Source organism: Syngnathus acus, chromosome 13 (genome assembly GCF_901709675.1).
Source record: "Syngnathus acus chromosome 13, fSynAcu1.2, whole genome shotgun sequence".
NCBI lineage: Eukaryota > Metazoa > Chordata > Actinopteri > Syngnathiformes > Syngnathidae > Syngnathus > Syngnathus acus.
The window spans coordinates 11551163-11572774 of record NC_051098.1 but is presented as its reverse complement, the minus strand read 5'-3'; the positions used below and the strand labels follow the sequence as shown (position 1 = coordinate 11572774).

Genomic DNA, 21612 nt, shown 5'->3' with positions numbered 1-21612 from the left:
CAATGTATCACGCCACAGTAAAAAGCAGCAAATTGGCTTGGAAGTTCACCAAGAGGACAAAGCAACAGACAAGCTCAATGTAAGTACAGAAGCAGTTACATAAATCAAACATATTGTTTTGTCACATTGCTAAAACCCTAAATCTATTTGGGATTATTGAAGCATTACATAAAGTGTAATTAAGGAAAATATGCATTTTCTGTTAAGATTTCTTGCAAAAAAAACTATTAAAAGCTAGTAGAGAAAATAATATAGTGCCTTTAGTACCGAAAATAATAGTGGAGTACCAAAAAAAACAAAAAATAATATAGAAAAAATCTAAAATAAAACCACTAGAATTTGTATGTTAAAAGCAGAACTTTAAAATACAAGAATACTTAAGAAAAATATATCAATTATATAAATTAAACATTTATTTATTTTGGATGCTAAAACTGAAACTGTTCTGTCATAGTAAGGCATACAGGTCCTCCATAATTTAATTCAAGATTCAAGATTCAAGAGTTTTTATTCGCCATGTTTGAGCGTGCCAAACAAGGAATTTGACTTCGGTAAAACACACCCTCTGTTCAACATATAGGTGACTAACAACACTCAGGACATGTGAATAATGGCAAAAACAGTGTAGACAAATTCAAAAGGTGTGAAGAGCAGGATGTTATTGCACAGTAATGCCTCTGAGACTCTATGAGTGGTGTGAGTTCATCAGAGCAACAGCCTGGGGGAAGAAGCTGTCTCGGTGTCTGCTGGTTTTGGCGTACCGAGCTCTATAACGCCGTCCGGAGGGGAGTAGTTCAAACAGACTGCAACCTGGGTGAGAAGGGTCTGTAGAGATGTTCCTTGCACGTTTCCTGGTCCTGGACAGGTACAAGTCTTGGATAGAAGGGAGGTTGATTCCAATGATCTTTTCTGCAGTCCTGATTGTCCGTTGCAGTCTGTGCTTGTCTTGTTTGGAGGCTGATCCAAACCAGACAGTGATGGAGGTGCAGAGGACAGACTGGATGATGGCAGTGTAGAAGGTCTTCAGAAGCTCTCGCGGCAGGTTGAACTTCTTGAGCTGTCTCAGGAAGTACAGCCTCTGCTGGGCCTTCTTCCGGACAGAGTCTATGTGGCCGGTCCATTTCAGGTCCCGAGAGATTGTGGTTCCCAGGAACTTGAAGGTGTCTGTGGAGAGAATAGTATTACTGCGGATAGTGAGGGGTAAAAGTGGTGAAGGGTCTCGCCTGAAATCCACTGTCTTGGGTTAGTTATCAATTATAAATCATTTAAAACAATAAACACTCCCTTCAACAATATTTTTATTCAGTAGAATTTTAAAAAAAATGATTTGAAAAGGCATCACTTTACATTTCATGTCTCTAGTGATTTAAAGGGCATACGTAAACAACTGATTAAAAAAAAATCGTGAGTAATGGAAGTTCATAAAACAACTTGAGCGTTTCATCAACAGGACTGCACAAGTCGTAGCAGGACTCTACAGTATCATGATCCAAATACCAGAATGTCACAAGGCACGAAAACATCTTTACAACTCGTATGATGCGATATTTTCACCATTAAATGACGACTCTTGCACATATCAAAAGTACACTGGCAAACTCGATTTCCGGACAATGTGAGAGCTATTCTCCCATCACACTTCAAAGAATCAAAATCATCTCTTTTATTCTTTGTTTGCAAATACAAAGGCCACGCTATTATTATTATTTCTTCAAAACCGTAACCCATTCACTGCCATTGACGCCTATAATCGTCAAAAGATTTTAACTGGGTTGGCAGTGAATGAGTTAACTGAAAAGAAGGCTTCACATGGGTAGAGATTCTGTCACTTTGGCTTTTTCCGCTTAAATATTCACTGAACACATGAATACGATTTCATAGACAAGCCTGCTGTCCGTCACAGAGAGGACAACGATGCAATCACTAGATAAGCTTTTCATTTTCACATCACACAAATAAGTTTCACATTCAAGAAACACAAGTGGAGACCACAGAGAAATCAGTGCACTAAAAAAAAACATCACCGTGCTTCATGTCTTAACAGTAGAACGTGTTTTGGTTTTTTTGCATATATATATATATATTCAAAGCTCCGGACGTAATCTCTTTGGCCTAATAGTTTACTATTTGTAAAGCTTGAACACACACATGCAGTATTCAAAATGTGAAGGAACAAAAATTAATGCTAGATGTTAATGCTATGATGTGAAATCTATAATAATTTATAACACGTTTGCAAAAATATATCCTTTACAGTGGAGGTGTGAAGACGCTAGCTTCAGAGATTTGAGGGAGGATATCGATTTGATGGTTTAAGCACTAAAAGGCAAAAATATGTTTTGAATTGTGACATATACACAAAGATTTTTCAGTGTACGGACTTTTGCAGAACGGCCGTCTCTGCTCTTCATAATCAATACACTTTAAATAAGGAAATATATATACACGGATGACAATATGTACACTGGAGGAAGAGATTGTTCGGGTAGCTCTATAGTGATTGTTCGGCAATAAAAAAATAGTCCCTGCTCAACGGTGTTTCAGCAACATACAAAACGGACAGCCTCATTCAAACAGTGTTGCCCTCCAACTGACGTTTGCAGGCATGTAATCAAGCCCAGTGTGATCATTTTGGGGTCTCAGACAGCTTTTGATTGACAGAGAAAAGAGGCTGCGGTGGAAGCTGGGAGCCATCAGCGAGTGTCGTCGGGTCACAGCGGTGGCTTCTTCCTCACTGTTGTTTACTCCACAGGACAAGCACACAAGCAAAGACAAAAACGTTGGAAGAGGTAAGTGCATGGAGGACAGGAAGTCTTTTACTGGTGTCGCACGGGGTAGATGTTTACCTGGTTGCTGGAGGGTAATTTCTCTCCGTTGACCCCGAGGAGAACGGCGTCCTCGGTGTCGCTCTTCATTTCCACCACAATGTTGTCTTTGCCGGATTTTTCTTTGGTGCTACAAGACACAAAATATGTTGAAAATCATCCATTTCAATATGATGTTATTTTTAAATAACAGAGTTAACCCACAAATAGAATGTAACAATCTGGATATCATGGCTGAATGCTGCAATTCAATTTATTGTGCTGCAACTTCTGGTGTACCCACTTTTGCCACCAGGGGACAGTATTATACAGCCAAGCGAATAGACACCTACTGCAAGTGTCACATTGAGATACTGTAATTTGAGTCATTTCTCATAGAGGTTCAAGTCTACCTGTGAGTATATCTGTCTGCATGTGTTGCTCCACTATTTGTGTTTGAATATTCGTTTCTTCTAAGATCACAACTATCAAAGCTATCTGCCTGTATGTCAATGGCATTTTCCATTGTCTGTTAGCATTAAGCTAAGTGGACTTTCCTAAGGCATAAAAAAACACTATGTGAAATCCTAAAAATAACAAAATAATGATGTTCATCCTGGGCAAGAAAACCAAAACAGTATTGACTGATCATGATGTGTACTTACAGGTCCTGCTTGCCGGAGCGGCCGCAGATCTTTCCTTTCTTGTAGAGGAAGTAGAGCACGCTCCCCAAGATGGCCAGCAGCAGGATGCAGATGATGATGACGACAATGATTACGCCGTTGCTCTCTGGTGGTGAAGATACATAGAAACAAGGTCAGCGTTGGTGGAAAATGAAGGGTTGTGGGGTCAGGTGCATGGTGGGAGGAGGCCGACTGTGCAGCATGCTGCAGCGTGGAGGGATCTTGCCTCGGAATAGAACTTTTGTCACACCTGCTTCCGGGTGGCAAAAACTCTGAGCACAACAAGGCAAATGTATGTTTTTTTTAATGTATAGTATTTTTTTTTACGTTTCAGTCATTTTACTTTTCTGCCACCCAGAAGTTACACGGTGCCTATTGTTTACAAACATAAAAACATCTACAGTCCAACTTATTTGAGGGGAAAAAAAAAAAGAAACCTGGCAACCTAGAGAGACAAAGAAGGTACAAACATTCTGAAGTGGAGGAGAGCGAAAGTGTGCTGATGCATGCTGGGAATGGTGGTGTTCATTTGGCAGGAGCAGAAGTGTCAAATCCAGGTCCAGAATGGAAAACCCCTGCCACGGTTTGGCTTCTAATCAACCTAGCCCACAGATAAACCGGGAGCTCGCTGGTTTACCTGCCCATTGATTAGAAGGACGGGTTTTCCGGACCTGGATTTTAACACCTCTGGTCAGGAGCGCCAGCGAGAGAGCAGAAAGTGGACCCTTGAGCACCAGAGTGACATACTGTACAAACCTTTCCTGATTTTCTCTGGTGGAATAGCGGTTGCTGCTTGGACTGAGAAAAACCACATGAGTACAATCATCAGTGGGGAGGCAAGGGGTCATTGAATAACTCTTACTAGCAGGCCACACACACACACGTATATCCCAACACATTGAATACAGTAGGAAGTGATTTGAAATATGAGCATCCGGTGAGAACGTGTGATGGCGGTCAGTCGCACAGCTCTCCTGCGTAATATCATTAAAGTGACACTTGGCAAGAAGCAGAAACCAGGAAACCTTGTTCATCTGACAGGCCTGGAAATGTCTGGAATGCTTTAGCACAACTAACTAGACTTGAGGAGGCACCAGAGAGTTCTCCTAATGGTAGTCAGGCGAGTTTCAGCTGCTTCCTAACAGTCACACTAGAAGCATGCAAGTTTTCTAACTAGCCTTAGCCCATATCGTCATAGCTTTGTGCTAATTTTGTATCCTTATCCATGTATTTTATGAAAATAATAACTGAATTAAAATGTATTACATATGAAAGTTTAATAAAACAAAACAAAAATACTTAACCGTTTAAACAGTTTTCAAGATTAAGTGGAATTGTTCCTCTTGAGAGAACCTGCGGACCACTTGTGGCACTCACACCACACTTTGAAGACCAATAGTCTCCATCTTACAAAATCCAAACTATTACGCTTATTTCACGCTGCACCCTCCAGCGAGTTTCACCATGTTGTGTAAATGTCGCAGCTATACGCAGTGATGATGCAGAGCGACTGTGACCTTACCTGTGGAAGAAGAAAGAGTGCTTGTGCGTGTGGTGGTAGCTGCTGCTGTGATGTGTACAACTGCAATAAGGTAAGAGGCACACAGCCGACGTCACAACATTTGAACACACACGGGAGGAGGCCACAACAATAGTGACACACAATCAACACATTAGCACAGCCTAAACACAAATAACGGATGTGACACACACCAGAGGAACACAGAGGGGGGGGCGGGGAAGGTTCTCAAGGCTCTATGAGGACCGTAAACAGAGAATGTGTCGACTAAGTACTGTAATTTTCCTGTTACTGTATTAAGAGCCCGACTGAATACTAACACCAATTCTCAAGTGAGTTTAAATATGTATATGTGCAGCCAGGCAGAGATTGCAGAGTGACTTGTAGCCTTACCTGTAGAAGAGGAAAGAGTGCTTGTGCCATTGGTGCTTGTGCTAGTGGTAGTAGCTGCTGCTGTGGTGTGTACAACTGGAGTAAGGTGCAGAGGGGTGGTCACAACATGTAAATTGTGGGGGGAGGGGGTGGGGCACAACAATAGTGACACATAACACGTCAGCACAGTCTAAACACAAATAACGGATGTGACACAGACCACGGGAACATCGGGAGGGGGGCTCAAGCAAGTCTCAGCTAAATGTGGCGGATGGAGTCCAAACGGATGTCATTGTTGAACGTGTGCTATGAATATGTAAAACATGTTGAGTCAATAATTGTAGCCTATGTCAATTGTACCATGTCGTAAATCGTTATTTGGATCAGTTGGAATATATATGATCATATCGTAATCGGTTGGGGAACATTGTCATCCCCCTCAGAGATGGCAAGATGCTCGACCCTAATACAAAAATGCAAAAGCCAGGCAGGAACTCACTAGCTTTGATGTTGTATGCCAGCGCGTCAGCGCCGTACTCATTGGAGGCGTTACAGAAGGCGGTGAGGTCTGATGTGACCTCCACGCTCACCATGCTGTGGATGCCGTCGTCCATCTCAGTTTGGGATGTGGTCTCCAGGATCTGGAGTGATATAGCAATTAGTCAGGTTCCATTCCAGAATTGGAGGACAATGGTCAGTGGTACCTTTCCATCAGTGGTGGTCCAGATAACGCTTGGAGCCGGGAACCCTCGTACATGGCAAGTTAGGTCCACTGTGCTGGCCACACTTTCCTCAATGTCTGTGTGTTCTGGTTTTATAATCTCTGGGGCACCTGAACAGCAAGTAAAACGTTAGTCTCAAATGATCATTCTAACACAGTTTTTTTTCAACAATTAGTAACTCAATATCTAGATTGAAATAATAATAAGCAAACAGACCTTTTACATGGACTTGAAGAGTGGCCGTCTTCTCCATGCCATCAATTTCAGGAACGGTCACCACACATTTGTACATCCCCGCAGTGTCAAAGGTGACATCCTTCAACATTAAAATATGGCCCGTCGACACCTCTTGTCCATCCTAAAAGCACACAAAGTCAACATCATTGATTTTGATCACTTTTATTACTAATAAGAAGTAATTGTCATTTAAAAGATTCAGAATTCGAAGGGTAACGCTTTCCTAGCTCCACGCTGCGGTCGTTATGGCAACGAAAGCCACACGGTGAGGTTTGGATCGCAAAAAAATTCTTAAAATGACAAAAACGTGTGCGTGCGAGACCTTGAACCAAGCTGTGTGGGTCTGTAGAGAAGACAGGGCGTTACAGGTGGCTTTCCACTCCTCGCCTTGAGCCATCTCCACGTAGTTGGGCAGCACCACGACGGGGTCGAGGTCTGCATTCACAGTAAATAATCAAGAGTGGTAGCGGCGGTAAAGCAAACTTTATTGGCGGGAGACGTACAGTTAACAAACACAGTCGTGTTCCCTGAGAGCTCCTCATAGGTCTTCGTGTCCATTGAGATACACTCATAATCCCCACTCTGGAGGCGGGTCACATTTTCCAGCACAAGCATGTTGGACTGCACTTCATATTCTGTCTATTAAAAGCAATTGAAAAGACATGTAAATGAGAGTGCTGGACAATTTAAGTGAGGAGCTTACAGTAGTGCCTTGAGATATAGGAACTGCTCACCCCTCCCCTCTCTGTTCGGCTGAGAAAATATGCCAGGGAGTTCTACGGTTTGTCTACATGTGTCGCATTGTTTGTGTTCAGGTATTGTTGCTCATCAACAATACATAGATGCTAATTATTAGCCTATAGAGTTTCTCCAAATTCAGGTTGCAGAAGTTTCTTGAAACAATTGAAACAATTCTTTTCGAAAGAGCTTCATGACTCTTTTTGTTGTGAAGTGACTGATCCATAGCTTCTACCTCCAAAAGTTGAGTCACTTATATCTCAAGGCACCTCTGTATGGAAGAAATAGTATTAGTCGCTTACGGTTCCGTGCTTGACAAAAACAGAGGATGGCATATTACCGTTGCCATGGCAATTAAATATAATTGAATCGCCCTCTTTAATTTTTCCTTTTGGTGACTCCACCCACACGTGGACAGCAGTGGACGGGTCTGAAACGTAATACAGAAATGGGATCAGAGGTGATGTGTCATTATCGGAAATCTAAAATTCCTATTTAAACCAAATGCCGGGTTTAATTTCAATCTAATCCAGGTTGTTCCAATTTAATAAAATAACTGTCTGACATGCATTTGTTACATCACGTCTTCATGTGAAAAGACTCGTGTTGGTGCGTTGGGTTGCGTGAAGCTCACAGTACACGGTGATGTTAATGGGGTTGGTCTCGGTCATTCTGGTTCCTCCTGGAACGAGGTAGGTGACCTCGCAGTAGAACTGAGCATCTTTGTCCTCCTTCATCACCTTCAGGCTCAGCTCACTCCTCACGGAAAAGAGACCGCTGGACTCAATGGTGGTGCTGGCCACTACATTCACCACTGCAAAAACAACACACGGAATGGGACCTGGTGGAACTGAGGTACGCGTTCATCACAGTCATCGCATGTCTCACCGTCACTAACTCGTAACGGAGCGTTGTTTCGGTACCACGTAATGTTTGGCTTGGGGAAGCCATTTTTGACCTCGCATGAGCCAATCTGGAAAATAGTAGAAATAGGATCAATTCTGATGATGTTATCATTTAGTATACGGAAAGCGGTGTTACCTTGGACAGTGAGTCTTCATCGGCAAAGACACCCGTCTGCACTCCCTCTATGGTTGGGAAGTTTGGTCTTTCTGTGGAATAAAACAACTCAATAATTTGTTTAAAATGATTTTTTAAATACTTTACACTCAAAATATATTTTATGAATTTATTTCTATCATGAAACATGAAAACAAAGATTTGTTGACACGTTTTAATGTGACTTAATCACTTCTTAAATTGCAATTGCAACATTGAGGGATGAAATTGCAATTAGAATATTTTACAAAATCATTCTAGAAACAAGAAGCCCATAATTCATGATGGCTTTCCCAAACGTCTTACCGAACACCAGTAATTTGGTGCGTCCCTCAGAGACGCCGTCGGTCAAACTCTTGATGAGGCAGATGAACTCGAGCTGGTCTTTAAGCTGCACGTCGGCGATGGTCAGCACCACCTCACCGGTGGCCGCCGTCACGTTGACCATGATACGGTCCGTGAACTGCGTGTTTCGGTCCACCACCTGCATAGTGGCATCCTGATAGTAGATCTTCTGCTTCTCTCCCGTTCTCAACACCTGGAGATCAGAATTACTGTTATTGTGCAATGATAGCATATTTCTAACTTTATGTATGAGGTCAGGAAACTCACATAGAACCACTGTATGGTCAATCCACCAATTCCGTCATCTGAGGTGAACATGCAGGTGATCTGAGCTGTCTCTCCTTTGAAAACCTCCACCCTGTCCTCCATGCTCACCTCCACCACCGCCCATGCTAACAGATACAGAATAGAAGACGTTGCAGTTTTACGGAAAAGCGGTTTCAAATTGACAGTCGTGGCAAGATGATTGTCAAACTGTAAAACATAAGTGGAGAATTGTTCTTGTGGGCGAAGTACGGTGAAACACTTGTGGCTCAACACCATGTCAACGTAAACACAAAGAAGAGTCGCTATGATGAGAATGAGGCGCCCACCCATGTCCACATGAATGTGCTGCATTCCACTATGTCACCCTCTGGCAGGAAGAAAGGCTCATTTTACCCGGCACAGTGCCCCCACTGTTCCCTCCCAGACTGCCTTTGAGGGACAACTGGTTTTCTTTTTCTGAGCTTGATATGATGTCATGCATCCTTTAAATGTGCAGCACATGTCCACAGTGGATAATAAGACCTCAGGATCTAATGAGTGGAAACACCTGAGCTCAAAATTGAGGATAGGAATACCAACAGTATTTAAAAGGTTTAAAATTTAAAAATAGAAGGAAAGTTATTTTGTCATGATGGAGTAGTGTGTGTAACATTTTAAAGGAAAATTATCATTTATTTCATTTTGGAATAATGCTGTAAAATGTGGAAAAAGTGAACAATGTAGTTTGCCATTTCAAACTGCCAAATTTTGGCCAGCCAAAAAATAGAAAGAATTACAATGAAAGTTTTAGAAATAAATCACTTTTTTTTATTATTATGATGACCATTTCCCCCCCCTCCATTTTGTATTTAATCATCGCCAGTGTTTCAAACAAACCATAATTTTGACACTTTTTTTTTTTTTGTAATAGATATTCTGACCTTTTTCTGATGTTTTTCACAATATTAATACCCACCCACTATTAATATTAATACCCTAACCCTAACCCACCAGACCACAAAATGAATAATTCTGTTGGCCTTTAATTTCAGTGTCTACTAGATTGTGAAGTTATGAACTTCTGATGTCACATGATGCCTACATTTCCCACTGACATAAGAATTAGATTCATTTCTAACATGAAGCGAGAATGTTTGGTTTTTGTGGCAAATAGACTCATAATTGATGGCTTGGCTCATCATTTATTGTTGTCATAAAAATAGTTGTGGTTGGAGCTAATAAATACAGTACATTCATTCCGACTGACATAACATTACATATCATTGATCAAGTCTTGCATTGACCTTTCTCTCAATGGGATCCCTTCCTCTTTTGGAATTGGCCTCCAAGTGACCCTGAAGGTAATAAAGTGCTCACATGCTCCCATTTCGTCTCGTGTTTACATGTGAAAGCCAGGCGGCCCCGTGTTTGTTCGGTAACTTCTCGCTGTGAGCTTGGAGCAAGGTTTTAGTCCAAAGATTATCTGTCTGTCAAGGACAGTGGATTTCAAACAAGCACATTAAACAGGTTTTGTGATTTTCTGCCCACAAATACAAGTTCAAGCAAAATATTACACGACCTTCAACCACCAGGAGAAATCATCTACCAAACACGCATTTGCTGAGTTTTTATGCTATGTTTACTTTTTTAATGCCTTGTTTTGTTATAGATGGCCTTAAACAGTGCACCCATCTCCATTATGGACACCCCCACCTTGCCGTCACTCTGCTGTGTGTTGCCATTCGGTACCTAATGGAGCTGGACGGGTAAGAGATCCAATTAAAATCTCGTAGGTAGACATTTCCTACCCATTAGCGATGGAAGGACAATGCTGACTCACCCCCCCCCCCCCCCCCCCCCCTAGCAACATTCTGCCCCGCTTCCTCTACCTGATACAGCTCACCACTGAAGGCCTATTCATGGGAGACTGTGTTAAATGTCACTTGTATTTTATGTGCAGTGCATCGAATGAGGAGACGCTGGCACTACACGAGACCGCAAAATCGATTGAGAGCGATAATAGTCCTAAGTCAGTATGACAGAAAAGCATTGAGCTTCCACTTGATAGAGGATGTTGCTTTTCATGCCAGCAAAGTCATTTTCACACATTTTCAGATTCAGACACAGCGATTTTATTTGCTGAATCTGTTATTGACACACAAGATGGCCGCAATTGATCTTGGGAGTTTTTGTTTAAGCCGCGGGTCCACACGTACGGATCAGTGAGTAGGTTGAGATTTGCTGTTTGCTTGTTCAAAAGTTTTCATCTGTTTGGAGTTACGCTCCATGAAAGCTGCCGTGCACCGTTTCGCTCGCAAATCCCTTTTTCGCTATTGGCAGCCCGCCCAAAACAAAGATGGCCGCTTCCAACAGACCTTAACGTTAGCTGGCAATCCAACACAGACTATACTCTTGAGTTATGAACGATAACTCCAACTTGACGTCCATCCAGTTGCGAACGAATCTTGCACTGAAAACATACAATTGACATCAAAGTATTTTAGAAGTGTTTTATCACGGACAAAATACTCCATAAGGCAAGAAATACTTTTTAAAGCTTTTTTAAATGTAGATTTGTTTCAAGGACACAATATTGTCTTGATATGTGGACAAAAGTGGTGTGTTAATGGAATCTCTTCTTCCATCCAGGGTGTTTAATTAATCAAAGGTAGCATATTAATATTTACATACCAGTGCAGCATTGTCATTGTTTGCCCTCAACTAAACCATCAAGTATGACGTGAGAGTGTGTTGTTATAAACTCAAAAGGTGATCGCCTGGTTGGTGATTACATTGGGACGAAACACAAGGGGAGTCTAATTAGCTTCTAAATAACTCCAGGATCTTATTCCGATCCGCCATGCGCGTCACTTGGCACCAGCGACAGAGATCTGCGACATGTTTCCAGTCCTGTCACATCTAAGAATAACAATGGCCTATCAAGCTTGTTTGCTTACATGATACTGCAGCCTGACAGCGCGCTGACCCAACTCATGCCAGGAATAGAAGCCCTCACATCAGGACATGAGACAGAGAGAAGGGGAGCATGGGAAATCAGTGTAGTCTTAAGAAATTTGCTACAATGTTAACAGATGAACATGCAAAAGATGAAGACGGAGAAGATGTGTGAACAAGCAAGAAGTTGAGTTCATGGACCTTTATTTTACAAATCTGTCAGTGGAGCACTTGGAATATCTGGAGGAGGGGTGTAAATGTCAAGAGGTCTGGATGCCATAGCAGAACTCACTGCTCTGGAAGTCATAAGTATTAAGAGAAATGAATTGATCTCACAATACGTATCAATAAGCATGCCCAAATACTTTCCGCAGGATTACAGAGGACGTAACATTGCAAATTTTCTGCACAAATGAGGCTGGTCTTGAATTACTGGACGGCCCCCGCACTCCATCTCACGAAGATCTAGTGCCACGACAGTAGCCCCCACTTAGTTTCGCTCCACCCCACTGAGCGAACGGCTCACAAGAATGCGCTGGGAAAGTCTTGAAATCATAGACACTAAAGGCCTTGTCACACATTCATCAATCACATTAAAGCTTTGTGACGCATCCCGGGACATTTAAAACCAGTACACACACACACACACTAGAACCCGCCCACTGCTCCATATTATTGCATAAATATTCTGTAAAATAATGAATATATATTTTGAGCTCTTATTGTCTACTGTTTGAGTGTTTAAGCCTACATTTACACGACAATGATCGCTGAATGACATCTGCTCCGTACGTCAGACGCTTGTGGTTTGGCGTGAGGAGTGAGGGGCTTCCCTAAAAACCCCCTTGACAACCATGTTTGTTTGTATTTGGACTCAGCAACTCAAGTGAAGATGGGAGAACTTAGCCTATCATCATATTCACAAATAGTATCTTGTAACTGGACTCTGGATGGAGGAAATTGATAGGATTCCTTATGTCCTGATAACCGTCGTATGCAGATGAGCCAACTGCGATAAGAGTTTTGAACCTAACGTGAAGAAAGCGTTAATGATTTGCTTTTGGGCCATCGCTAGTGGTTTAAATAGCTGATGTTCCTGCAGCTGGCGTGTGAGCAAGTTCAAGTCGGATGATTTACTGCCATCCCTCGGGATCGGCTTCAACCTCCATGTAAGGCAGAACACGATGAGCGGTATAGAAAACAATGGGTGGATTTGCATGGTTTGAAATTCTCATAGAAGTACATAAAGATTTTTTTTGTCAAGATGGCGGACCAAATCCAGGGTTAATTGAGACGTGGCTAACAGTCGGACATGTTCAGGTGACATGGACACAAAGAGATGGACAGAAACAGATGGAGCAGACCCATGGTGAACTTTGCATTCTCGTGATTACCCAGCAAAAAATGGAGTCGGCTTGTCGCACCGACCTGGCAGAAACCTTTGCTTACGAAAACATGCCAGGATTTCCATTCAATATCAGGATAAGCAAAGGATGCAGAGAATGTAAATAAAGTGGCGACAATAAGAGCGGACCACACAGGAGAATGGAAGGAGGGAAGCGCGTTCCTTCTTTGGTTTCTGACGGAGATCTGACTCCATATTGGGTTTCAACAAACCACCTGCTGTAGTGATCGGCTCGTGCTGATGCTGGCTCGCTTTTCAGCTCACCAGACTCCAATTTGTCTTGCAGGAGGGGTGCGGGTGGTCACAAGTCTTACAACACCAGGGCGATGAGTGTTGACATGAATTTATGTTTTCGCTTGTACAATATTGACAAATGTTTCTCACCATTGGTGGGATGTAAGAGACCTCAGAAGACCCCCAACATTGGCCAATAAAGACAACTCGGGTTTTGATTTTTGCAACTTTTTTTAAAATCCTAATTAGGCTCATTGTTTTGTTTTTAAACTCAAATCCTGATTTGACCTTTGCTCTTAATAGCCAATTTGCTTCCCACGCACATACACAAGAAAATGTAAACGCATTGACTTTTGACATCATGTAAACTATTCCCACGTCCAGATCCAAAACTTTCTCAAAAAAGATAAATTAGCCTCAAATGTATGCCGACTTGCGTTTGTAAGCATGTGTGTGTGTGTGTGTGTGTGTTTTTTTTTTTTTGTCCGATTGCATCTCAGTGAGGCACTTCCTCATGCCTGTTCACATGATGGTACAAACGCCCACTCCATCCTTTTTCCCACGTCCCAAACTGTACAGCGAGGTCCCCGTACGAGCCCGCTTCGGAGAGGGCTGAGGTAAATAAATAACACAAATTGCTCATAAGTATGGGAAAGGCCAACAGGGACGATATTTTCGGACGGGGGTGATTGTAGTGATGCGGTGGAGACGTTCCATAACTTTACAAGTATGAGAATGCAAATTTGAGTGCATTCCTTGCCTGTCGAAAATTACGACTATAGATGGACTTTTACCGTGAGATTGTTTCACTGACTTAGGCGTTGGTGTTTTCATCAGCTTTGATGATCAAATGGTAAGATGACAACTTTCATGTCAGCAGAGGTCCAATCAAATGTATTAAAATCGTGTTAGACCTGCAGTCCGCCAACATTTAGGCGTGGTCTGAACAGGTCTAAATTTAGATCAACTTTTTGCCACCAAAATGTCAATATAGAAGGATCATAAAGACTACAAATAAATGATTGAGAGTCATTAAGTTGACCACATGCCTTGGTTGCTAAGTGTCTTGTCGGAACTAGTTTGATACTAAACACGTCATGTGACTCGATATGAAGCTATAACAGTGAAATGAAAACAAAGATCCTTTGAGCACCGCATCAGCTGTTTCTACTTACTGGGCTCTTCAGTCACGTCAATGGAATCAAAACCAATTATAAAATCATTAAAAACTATTTTAAGCAGTACAGCATAACCCCACCAAAGTGATCCGGGTTTGATTTAGCACCAAAGTGAAACGTCTTCATTGACACACAAAACATCAGAAAATAAGATAAAAGAAAAGAGTGGGATTTAATGTTTGCCTTACAGTCAAGTGGAGAAGAGCCCAAACCATGACTGTTAAATGCTCCAAATCACGTCATGTAACTAAACAAGGCAAAGCCACATGGGTTGACTATGTGGAGTCGACACACGGCCCGTGGCTGCGGACCGCTTGGCTGCATTAGGTTAAAAGCATTGTAATGGGCATTAGGAGCATTATTTCAGGGAAACAACATCCATTATTAAGCAGAGATGCAAACCCTCCTGACAGGACTCCCGTCTCCACGTGTGTCTCCCTCAGGACCCCCCTCACGTATCAATTTGGAGCCTCTCTAACTGTAACGGCCACGTTCAAAACAAAAAAGTCCAAAACAGCTTTTTTCAATATTGCTTAAGGGGGTCGAGGGAGAACTGGAATGTATCCGAGATATTGAATCTCACTGTTGAATCAGTCACTATTACCTCAGCGGCATACTTCCTGACACATTGTCTCCACGTCGTGATAACGTACACAATGGCGGCCACGTATTTGCTTTCTTCTTTGTAAAAAAAAAAAAAATCTGTCTGCCTGTTTTGGGGGTTCTGGCTGCTATAAAGTGTTCCCGGGAAAACGCTTAAGTGCATACTGGATGATGTCAATCACACAGGTGTAAGTCCGGCCATCTGGACCATCTAAAAGAGTCTTGGATCACGTTTCCCTTGCACTGTTATGTCTGGTTGATGTTCTGCAGGCTCTGTGAGCAGACTTTTTTTTTTTTACTTTTTTAGTAGTGTCTCTACTAAAGCCAATCGCCCATATAAATATACTGGGTTATATATCACACCGTAAACTTCAATTTGTAACTTGCCTTCCACTAATGTCCCTACTTTCATTGTTCACGCACTGCGTTTTCTGATCAAATCATATTTTTTCAGGGATAATTCAATCTTTCAATTGCTTTTATTTACCCATCCAGCCACCCATTTTTATAGCACTTTTGAAGGAGTATGTAGCACTCTATCCCAGCAGACTTTGGCAGAGAAGCTACGGCTTCACCCTGGCTGTGTTTTATGACACTATAGCACTTGTCCCGCAACCACTCCTCCGTGTGCACACCCCAAGCATTCTCCTTGGGAATGCCCACTACATTTGTTACTTCACACCCCTTGCAGTGTCCAGGAATGTTCATCATTTGTGAAAGCCGAGAGTCCGTGTGGCACCGCCGTCAGTGTGAATGACAAGCAGGAACAACTGGCTCCCCTCGGAGCTATAAAGTCAACTTTGACCCGTGCTGGGAACAAAAAGCACATTGATATCGTTCGAAACGAAGAACCTGATCTGGAGCTTGAACAGACAATGTTAAGAGAATCCAAATATGTTGGCACTTGGCAAATCCATTTGTGTTAATATTTTGTCATTTACATTATTTTGTTGATGTAAATTTAGGGATAGAAAGGTAGATACACAATTGGGTGGCTGCATATATAGTGCACTATAAAGTAGGTTATCATTCTCGACCACTAGGGGAGCTGTAGGACAGGATGTGTCTTATAAAATGTGACCAGGTAACAGAGCGAAGTACGAGTCAGTTGTGCACATTTTAGCATCTCGCACCACAAACATCTCACTAAAGTCTTCAATTATTTGAATCTTTATTATTGTTATTATTATTGGAGCGCACAGACTTTGTAATGACGCAATTTTTTTGTTTTCAGCGGACACTCAAGCTCAGTGCCAACTACGCTAAACAACTCTCTGAATGCAAAAATGTCAGGAGACATCCTGCCTTTCCCCCCCGTTTCAAAAGGTACCCTCATTCACCCGCAAAGAATCTGCAGACACCACAGAACTTCATCCTGTTTGTGTTTTTGACAAGACAATCTCTAAAATGTCATTTACAGTCACCTTTGTGACCAATGAACTTGAAGTCCAAACAACAAAGAGCAGGATTAGAATCTCCATTCATTTTTAGTCTTGTGGCAACATTTCCACACAAAACAAACTAAACATGCTTTTATCTACAGTCATTTAGCTGCAGGAAGGAGATAAAACACCAGATAGAAACGTATTGTTTTGCAATAATCTACATGACGAACACTAACAGAGTCTGTCTGTTATTATAAAGTCTGACAAACATTGTCCCGTTATTTTAGTTTTGGTACCCTAGACAGTAACATTTGTACAGATACGGGGATGCTAGCTAGCGCTAACACAGCATCCAAGGTGTCATTCAAGACGTCTAAAGCAGGTGGCCTTGTGTTTCCATAGCCCAGTGATTGGCAAAATGTAACATGAGAAACGTGAGAGGCTCTCCTGAGTGGTTGTAAAAAAATTTAAGTGAAGTAGTTTTTTTTTTAATTACAGTTCAGTTGTATTTAACTTTTAGGTACAGTAAAATACAAGTCACCTTTAAGATGTGCTTGGTACGATATATCAACTTCAGTGACGATCTTTGTTAACAGAAAGTATGACTCTAGTGTGATTTCATGATCGCAACAGTCGAAATGTGAACGAGTGTGTGTTCTCAGCATTTTGCAGTCACCAGGTGTGTGCAGCTGTTGCTCTCATCTGGGAGATTTAAGTGGTATCAACCAGAGGCCCGGTAACCTTTAATCCGCTTTATACAGCTGGAATTATATTGTCGTGACAAAGGGAGCAATGCATTCAAATAATCACCACCCTCACACACTGCCCCATATGTATTTATATTTATTGCAAAGTGGCGATTCAATCTAAAAAACAAATAACGTGTATAAGGAAACATATCTCATTATTAGCACTAGAAAGAGCCAGATATTTTTTTGTAAAAATCTGTTAAAATTTCAAATTTGGAAATTTGATTGGTGTCCAGTAGAAAATGTTTTTTTCTTTAGAGTAGATACAAACTCGGATTGTCACTCACAAATATTTAGTGAATTATATTTAGTTTGCATTTATTTATTATGCTTGCTTTTATAAAATACCATACTATTATAGATAAAGCTGACCAAGTTGCTATTTATCTTATTTAACACATACTTTCCAACATTTTAAACATTTTGCAACGTTATCGTAGGCCGAAACAGCCCAATCTCCTTGCCGTTAGTTAAAAGAATTATAGAAATTTGAATTGTTTAGTAAGACAAAACACACTTGCAACTTCCTTCCTCCCACTGTAAAACAAGCGTTTCCGTAAATATGTCATTCATCGAGACTCGAATTGTTTAAAAGCTCGACGTGCTTCGTGCGTACACAATAATAGGACTAGCGCGGCTGAGTGATGACAACAGCACAAAGTCCTGGAAGCAGCTGCGTCCACCAATCAGCCGCCAGCGCTGTTCAGTATTGAACCCGGTAATGGTGATAATGGACAGTATTCACATCGATAGAAGCATCAGACTGTAAAAGGAAACCTTTGGCTTGCAGGTGGTCTGCAACAACACTTTCAAGCATAGAAGGGAACAAATAATAGTTCTGTTTGGAAAAGCAACATTTTCTGAATACTCTTTCGTCAGAAGTTATCATGTCTCTCGTTCCACTCTTCTGGGAATGTCTGCCCTTTAAAGGTGAGACTGATGTGGATCCACGTGAGTTACAGTGTTGCAATCAGGATGCTTGGATCACGTCAACACGGGTTAAAGCTCGCTCTGAATAAAGACACATTTTGTTTAGCACGCAGACAAGAATCTGCTCGATGGATGCCTGAAAGTGTAGGCCCAATTATTCAATTGACTCTGACTTTATCCCGTGATTAAAATGCCTGAAAGTAATAAGACATTTTATATTTAGCCACTGCTATGAACGGTATTCATCCACAATTCATTTCTGGGAGTCAGGAAAAACAGAAAGCGTAGAGCAGCGGAAGAGAATTGAAAGCTATGTATGGAAAGGTATTTTTAAAAGCAGACTGTCAAATGGATGCCAAAGCAAGGGGAGGCCTAACTGTGTCACTATTGTAGCCAATCAGAGCCCAGAAGAAAGGCCTTTATAGAAAAGTTAGTGGAGCTTCTTCATACTAGAATAAACTAAAAAAAAAAAAGATAGTTAACTACAAGATACCTTTAGTTTTCTTCAAAAAAAACAAAAAGTTTGCTTTGAGAGAGTTCCCAATACTGTAAAAGACAGTTCAAGTGTCTTTTATGTTTAAGAACATGAACTAACACGACTTTTCTCAAGAAGGGTCACAAGTGAAAGCGTTTCACGTAACTGTGTGTAAATCTTCTGGAAACATCTGAATTCATGGACTGGTAACCGTTCTGCTGTGCTGCTCATCAACCAGATCTGTGGAGCCCCCATTTTTCATGCTGCGACAGAACAAAGCCGTTTATTGTCGCCGTGAAGAGCAGACAGCGGGGCCTTTACATGAGCCAAGTCAAAAGCTGCTGCTCTTTGGCCCCCCCCGCTTGATTGGTCAATGTCACAGGAAGTGAACATGTCCTGGGTCGCTGCTGCGCTTCAGCACCCTGGCTGTCTTTCCTCTGATGTCATGGCGGAAACAAAAGATGGGCCACTCATGTGGACCCACGAAATGACTTATGTTTCCCTCACAAACCATCAACAACCAAATACCATTTTTCAAAACAATTAATTTACGTCACCAAAAGGTTTCAGATTTCCGTTAGGTACCACAAGATGGTGGTAAAATTAAACCTCATCGCCCTTCAACACAATTCCTTGGCATAACATGACTCAATATAATAAAACAAATCAGTCCAGGTGTTACCAGGGACACAAACCAGCCAGGCGAGGTCCAGGAAATGACTACCAAGTGCGAGGGAGGTTACTTGTAAGAACCTGTGAACAATGGTCAGGCTGACCCGAAACGGAAGATGAACAAACACAATGCGCATGGAGGAGGTAGGGAAAGGTGGCCAAAGACAAAGAGGCGAGAGGGAAGTCCGACCCTGAACGAGAGGAAAGGTCCGGGATGGGCGGAGGCCGCATGAGCATCCACGGCATGTGACACGCAAACAAGTCCATCAACGACACAAATCAAGCCGCACAGTCGTCGTTAACGCCGTATTCCGAGTCACGCTGCTCTAAAAATAAACAACCTTTTGCTTCCGATGTAATGTGCGCAAGAAACATTGACTTTAATAATTATGAATTAATTATTATTATTATATAAATAATTATAATAATTATACATTATTATTATTAATAAAATAATTAATTAAAGCATGTATCCCAATGTACGCTGAGAACTTCTTCAACATACTTCCGCGGTCAGACAGGAGCTGACAGAAAGCAGAGAACTTCCGTGGAGGGCTAAAAATACACAGCCACCTTATGTGACCGACTTTATACAGTGAGTTCAACATCCTCTTATAGTTGACCTGCCCAATCACGTGCCAGTGATATTTTAAATTTTAAAATTAAAAAACAAAAGCAGCGAATTATGATGTGCTGTAAAAATGCATGACTTGAAGTCATTATGTCTGAAAAAAGTTAAAACAATTTTACAACTCTAAGCCTGTGCACTAAAAAAAAATTTATTTGCATACTTTAAAAACAGCCATAGCAACATTCACTCTCATTTTTCACCCAAATTGAATCTAAGCAAGAGGAGTCACATGTAGTTTACACGGAAGTTTCTCTACAGGCAAACAGCTGATCCGCAGCTTTTTTTTTAAATCTCTATAAAGCTCTACTATGTCCACATTAGTTACTTTTAACTGTTATATTGGTTTTTTTTCCCCCAGCACTCACCCGTATAGCCGTGAAGGAGGAACACAAGTCCAGCCAGAAGAGAGGCAGAGAGCCGTGCGTCCATGCTTGTTGATCGGTACAGTGGAGGTCCGTCTGATGTGTGTGTGAAAGTGTGTGTGAGAGAGGCAGGAGGAGAAGGAGGAGGGTGTAGTAGCATGAAGTGGTCCTGAAGACGCACACACATTGAGGGAGGGAGAGAGGGAGGATGCACCCATGCAGGGTGGTATGTGTGGGGGGGAGGAATGAAATAAATGAAATAATAAGGAATTCATTTGACTATAAATATATTGAAGGTGAATTTTCTGTCTCTCAATATATATATTTATAGTCAAATGAATGAGTTCATTGTTAATTTACAGTCAAAATGAAATTAATATGAAGAAATAAGGTTCATTTGAATCGCACTATGAAATGCAAGTCCGGGTGACTTTCTGTATATTTATAAATTTATGATGGTGGTAGTTGCACTTTAAATCAAATATGAAAAAAAACTGGTAAGCCTGCCCTGCAGCATAATTGCCACTGCATGTGTTCAAAATAATTTCATATGAGCAAAAAATTAATTCTGCTTGTTGTGAACTAAACTTTATATCTTGATCAACACACTCCGCCTCCATGCCGAATACCGATCTTAATATGGCTCCATGGCAGGGAATAAAGTGGTCCAAAGTATGTTAAAACACCTGCCAGAAGACATCATATCATTTACAGTACAGTATGTGATGCTGCTGACCTCTCTTGCTCTTTCCCGCCTCTCTCTCTCTCTCTCTCTGCTGGTCTCCCGGCAGGTAAACAGTCTGAGTGAACACGGTCTTGGCTTTCGCTGATGGAATATGTCTGCAGTTTGCCAAACTTGTAATAGAATAAGAGTGCCGAACACATGACCCCGTTTGATATTACGAAACACATTCTCAGACAGTAGCATGGTGCATAGTCGGTTAATTTGTCCAATACTTTGCTTTGAAGATTCTGTCCATAGTGATGGTTGGTCCAAAACTAAAATCAAACTGCTGCCTGCATGTTAAACATTTCACGGTTTGAAACCCAAATGAACGGCGGCGTCACGAGCAGCAACATCAGTTGCATACAATCTGCAAAGTCCGTCGTAAAGCCAAACAATCTGGGCACCAAAGTCGTCCTTTCGTGACTTTGTTTGATATCGTGTGAAATTTCCTAGTCGGTGCACTTGGACGCAGATGAAAGAATGCTAAGATGTGTGGTGCATGTTGATCTCTGACCTTTAGTGCTGGAACACTGCGTCTGACACATGTGGCTGCCAAGCGGACTGGCACGGCTCCATATGGA

At 41.7% G+C, this 21612-nt stretch overlaps 1 protein-coding gene and 1 long non-coding RNA gene across 7 annotated transcripts; one reads left to right on the top strand and one right to left on the bottom strand.

Annotated features, from left to right (window-relative positions):
• Positions 1 to 1285: 1285 nt before the first annotated feature.
• Positions 1286 to 20487, bottom strand: mcamb (melanoma cell adhesion molecule b). 6 transcript variants are annotated; one of them, XM_037267660.1, is made up of 18 exons: positions 20308 to 20487; positions 8747 to 8871; positions 8441 to 8672; positions 8117 to 8187; positions 7964 to 8048; positions 7710 to 7889; positions 7378 to 7505; positions 6841 to 6976; positions 6660 to 6772; positions 6317 to 6458; positions 6083 to 6210; positions 5878 to 6019; positions 5400 to 5474; positions 5010 to 5069; positions 4244 to 4285; positions 3470 to 3593; positions 2847 to 2955; positions 1286 to 2744 (listed from the first exon to the last, which is right to left on the bottom strand). In XM_037267660.1, the coding sequence occupies exons 1-18, from the start codon at positions 20462 to 20464 to the stop codon at positions 2742 to 2744; spliced, it is 2052 nt and encodes a 683-aa protein (XP_037123555.1). In that variant the 5' UTR covers positions 20465 to 20487; the 3' UTR covers positions 1286 to 2741. The 6 variants fall into 6 exon arrangements, with proteins under 6 accessions (XP_037123555.1, XP_037123556.1, XP_037123557.1 ...); XM_037267661.1 differs by having other exon boundaries at positions 1286 to 2734; XM_037267662.1 differs by lacking the exon at positions 5400 to 5474.
• On the top strand, positions 9717 to 17399 carry LOC119132423. Its single transcript, XR_005099872.1, has 3 exons — positions 9717 to 10086; positions 10395 to 10491; positions 16335 to 17399. It is a non-coding gene; the product is annotated as an uncharacterized LOC119132423 (long non-coding RNA).
• Positions 20488 to 21612: the final 1125 nt, after the last annotated feature.